This window comes from Lepisma saccharinum, chromosome 19 (assembly GCF_977018435.1).
Source record: "Lepisma saccharinum chromosome 19, izLepSacc3.1, whole genome shotgun sequence".
In the NCBI taxonomy this organism is placed as follows: Eukaryota; Metazoa; Arthropoda; class Insecta; order Zygentoma; family Lepismatidae; genus Lepisma; species Lepisma saccharinum.
In genome coordinates, this window is record NC_139247.1 from 40,794,295 (window position 1) to 40,799,134 (window position 4,840).

At 39.3% G+C, this 4,840-nt stretch overlaps 1 protein-coding gene across 1 annotated transcript; it reads right to left on the reverse strand.

Moving 5' to 3' along the window:
- Positions 1-874: 874 nt before the first annotated feature.
- On the reverse strand, positions 875-1,642 carry LOC146003002 (uncharacterized). The gene has a single exon (XM_083141162.1). The coding sequence runs from the start codon at positions 1,640-1,642 to the stop codon at positions 875-877; it is 768 nt and encodes a 255-aa protein (XP_082997288.1).
- Positions 1,643-4,840: the final 3,198 nt, after the last annotated feature.

The following is a 4,840-nucleotide window of genomic DNA, read 5'->3' on the forward strand; positions in this document are numbered from 1 at the left end:
CAAGTACTATTTCGTCTCTTGTCCTCAGCAAAGTGAACCAAAATAACTGTTTGTGTGCTACCAGACAATTCATCGTATAAAATTAATATGACTACTGGTTCTTCATCAAGATAGCGAGGACTCGAAAACTTGAGGTGCTAATTCTTCATGAAGGAAGAGTTCATCCACTAATTCTTCATGTAGAGAGAATTTTGCTTCTGCTTCGTTTGCTAATGAAGTATAATTTAGTCTAGCTTCTTCTTTAAGTGAGATTCAAGCAGCTGCCTAACACTAGAGAGTACATTGTGTTCAATCTTAATAGGAAATTTAGCCATAAGTTTTTCATCAACTCGAAGACTTCAGGTACTAATTCATCGTCGAGAATGAGTTCACGTACAAATTTTTTCATGTAGAAAAAATTCTGCTCAGGTATTTTCTATCATGTTAAATTTCGTGTATTTTCTTCATCAAAGGATAATCATACAGCTATTTCTATATCACTAGAGAGTATAGTCTGTTGAATCAATAAGAACCCGACGCCTAAGTGGGCATAAGGGAAAAGAAGAAGAAGAATCAATAAGAAATTTAGCTACTACATCATCAAGAGAGCATCAACTCGAGGATTTCAGGTACTAATTCTTCATAGAGGATGAGTTCACCTACTAATTCTTCATGTGGAGAGAATTCTGCACAGTTCTTTTTATCAAGAATAATTACGTGTATTTTCTTCATCAAAGGATAATCAGAGAGCTCACTAGAGAGTATAGTCTGCAGAATCAATAAGAAATTTAGCTACTACATCATCAAGAGAGCATCAATTCGAAAATTTCAGGCACTAATTCTTCATCGAGGATGAGTTCACTTACTAATTCTTCATGTAGAAAGAGTGCAGCTGCTAGATCTTCAAGAGAAAGAACTCGACAACTAATTCTTCCTCAAGGGGAATGTTCACTAGTGACGGGAAGCGGCACGTGGCTGTTTTCAACCTTAAGGCCCGGTCACGATCTAAGATGGACATCACCAAGCAGTTACGGCATGAGATGCGTGGATACGGACAGTTGCCATGGACGCTCACGTCCACCTTGAAGGCTGCCGACTCTCCCCTGTTGCCAAGAAAGAAGACGAGGCACACGATGCCTCCGTCGTCCACGAAGCAGTCCACCTGGAAGACCTTCCCGAAGGCAGAGACCGTGGCTCCTGACTCTGCGTTACTCTGCACCAATCGAAGCCTCAGAGGCACCAGAGAGTGGTTAGATGGTTCAAGAGTCTGTGCGTGGAAGATCCTGAGGTGAGCAGCGACGTCCTCTGGCGAGTGACCGAGACCAGAGGGGCAGCCGAGGAAGGGGCATCTGAGAGGCTGCATCGAGCACTGTTCCTCGTGCAGCTGTCTCCTGGGAAGTGCAAGGAGCTCGTCGCAGCCGTTGTCCTTGTACTTGCAAGGCAGGGGCAGGGTGAGCCACTTGATGAACCACTCCTCGCAGGGGGAATCCACGAGTTCTTCCTGACACAAGGTGCATTTCCGAAAGAAGCCTCGGCAGGACGAGCAGAAGGGGTGGTCCTGAGGGCAGGTGAAGATCGGGGGCGAGAGGAGCTGGCAGCAGCAAGTGCAGCTAAATACTTCCTTCCGCTCTTGTTTGATAGTTACGGATTGGCACCCAGACATGGCTCTGGAAAAGAAGAAACACTAGTTGTGTTGTTTAGATGATTTATACCAAAGTAATAACCGGTGTGCAGACTTAATTGTTCAGTCAGATTAACCTTCCGAGTCAAGGGTGAACAGGTGCGTGCCGTTAACCACATAACTGTTCTTTTGCACACCCGTTTTTTTATTTTTTTTTATTTTAAGGACATTCCACAAATTCAAATTTGCGTGAAAAATAAATTTGATTCGTTTCGTCTTTACGTGCCTGCCTGAAAAGAGTAGAGAAACAGGGAATGATAGATAGAGGGAATTGAGATCGAAAGAGGCAGAGGCGCAACCACAATTCTTTTTGTCTTGGAGGGCGGGGAAGGCAAGTACAAATCGGGTTACTTACCAATGTAACATGTGCTTCTGTAATCGTCAAACTCTTCGTTATTTTACAATGAGAACAGTAAATTTCTAAATATTTACTTGGATTTGAAAGGAAACATTTTCCCAAGAAAATCAACAATTTTCTAATGCTATTGTAGGTTTGAGCAGACACCATCAAGAAATTCAAAAGTTTCCATGGTCGTTGTCCTCCAAACGTTACGGAAGTTTGTATGTACCAAATGTATTTTTAGGGAGTGGTCTCCAACATAGTCCTAATTCTGAAAATTTGGTGTTTAATGAGCAGTCATGAAAACACAAGAAAAAAAAAAGAGAGAAAAAAACAAATCGAAATTCTCCCCACAGCGAATGGTTTGGCTCTAAGAGAGAAAAGCAAGCGCACGAAAGAAATTTTAACTGTTGTATTAACTTCGTAAAATCTCGATTTATATTATTCAGCACTGATAGAAATTATCACCTCTTCCGGTACAACCTGGTCTTCCATATAGGCAAACTTTCCTTATCATTTGCCCCCCTTTCGTATTGGGTGAATGTCCTCTACCCAGTGTCCTGTTACCTCCTCCTGTACTAATGAGTACTTGTGGATTTTTTTTTCAAATTAACCGCTATTTCCAGGTATACAAGCTTGTACAATTTTTACACCATTTTCATCACCTTTTTTCAAAAGTATCTGTATTTAACGCTCGATATTCCTTTGTTTCCATAATTGTGCTGCGCTAATGTTCTCTTAAATATCCCCCATGCAATTAATTGATTTTGGAGGCAAGAATTCGATTAATTCTTTTGTAGTACTCGATTATTGAATATGTAAATCAATTAACAATAATCAACGAACAGGAACAGTGAGACTTAAAGAATTAATGTGAAGAAAATCTTTGAAAGCACTTATCTTATTGTGATAAGTTCATAGTTGAGATTGTTTGCTCTAAATTTGCAATAGTTTTCCTTGTAAGCAAAGAGAGAACAACTATACATACTAGCAATAGCATTTGCTATTATTATTATGGAACTTATTAATAAGTACTCTATATAGTTACACCTGCACATCATGCATAATAGTTAACTGTTATCTGTCGTTCTACTGCCATCTGTTATTCCCTGCTTCATGTTTCAGAGTGTCCTCAAGATGTTGGGACAATCTGCATTTTCCAAAGGCGGAATCTGGTCAATTCACATCAAAAGCGAGAGTAGTAACCATTTGACAACTTACAAAGCACAATAGACGTATTCTCTAAAGCATTTTCATTGCTACCCCAAATTCAATAGTCTAACAAGGTAGGCGTAACTTACAGAGGCAAGCGGAGGCACTATCCCACAACAAAATTTCAAGGTTTATTAAAACATAAGTTAACGGTATTTTTGTTAACTTCTTTGGACCCGAGTTTCATGTTCTGCCCCCACCAGAACAAGGTTCGGTCCCAAGTTATACTGCTGCTAGAACTCCGTCAAAACGAAGGAGATGAGTTCATTTGAGGATAAGGTTTTTTTTTTCTAACTGTACTTGAATTTAGACCTAGTTAAGGTTGTTGGCAGGATATTTCAAAGGTAGACGCAAGGGTATATTTTCCAAAACCCCCCCCCCCCCACCAAACTGACAAAACAGCTTACCTAGAAATTCCTGACAGAATTCTGTAGTTTCTCACAGTATTTCTATAGCACGTCTGATTTTACCTAGCAACAGACTTCAGTATTATTGTTGATCTATTTTTCAACAGGTTCTCAAACACTTGTTTGATTTAATTTAATTGTTATTTAGCGTCGCTCTCATCTCACTAGAACTCATTCCAAACAAAAAGATATGTGGATGTTTTTGCGAAATTTATACCGTTATGTTGCAGTATACATACTATGGGAAAAGTGTAACAAAACTGTTAAATTAATGGTACTAGTGTCATAGATCGGAGACGCATTAAAATTGGATATTTTGTGTTTCGCATGGTTCGTACTTACCAATTGTGTATTGCGGAACATAGTTCAAGGTGGCATTATGCTTTTTACACGAAAACAAACGCAATTTTTCACATTCTGAGTGCTTTTTTTTATTCCTTTCTTCGCTTCCGGATCACACAATATGGCGGGCACATCTTGACTCACGTTGTTGGTGTGCGGTGTTTCAATCTTCTTCACCGAAAAATACCTACTATCGTGTTCGTCACCGGTGGAGGCGTGATGGAGACAGTGGCGGCGATTAGGTTCTATATTTTGTTAAAATATTTACCAAACTTCATTATTCGCTTGTAAAAAGTGTAAAATAACACTGGTAAACATGATGTTTTTCACAAGAAAACGAAATGGCGAGTTTGGTGTATTCGTTTGCCCTAAATTCAAATACGTAATTAGAATTTTTCCATCAGGAACAGGTTTTCTGTGATGGTTACTTTTTGAAACTGAATTGTCGTTCTTATGGCCTGCCATCTGATGCTTTAACTCGTATTTAACTTATATGCAGTGTTTATTTTCAAGATGTATAGGTGTTATTCACCTAGTTTGTTCATGATTCTTCCAAAGTTAGTTTGAAGGCTGTGCTGATGCATAATGGCAATGAATTACCATCCGTACCTGTAGCGCATGCAGCTAGTACTAAAGAGACATATGAAAATATGAAATTGCTGTTGGAAAAACTCGAATATAGTAAATATAACTTGTATATTTGTGGAGACTTAAAGGTGATTGCCCTACTGCTTGGTTTGCAACTTAAGAGTGGCCTGGAGGTTGGCATGAAAAGAGTTTTGCTGTTGTTTGTGTGAATAGGACAGCTGGATAATATGTAGTAGAGGAAATATACGGGTTCACCCGAAAATAATTGCAACACAAATGTTTTTTGTGCCA

What these genes read in the sequence shown, in the direction of transcription:
- LOC146003002 (XM_083141162.1), bottom strand. Translation starts at nt 1,642, where the DNA reads ATGTCTGGGTGCCAATCCGTAACTATCAAACAAGAGCGGAAGGAAGTA.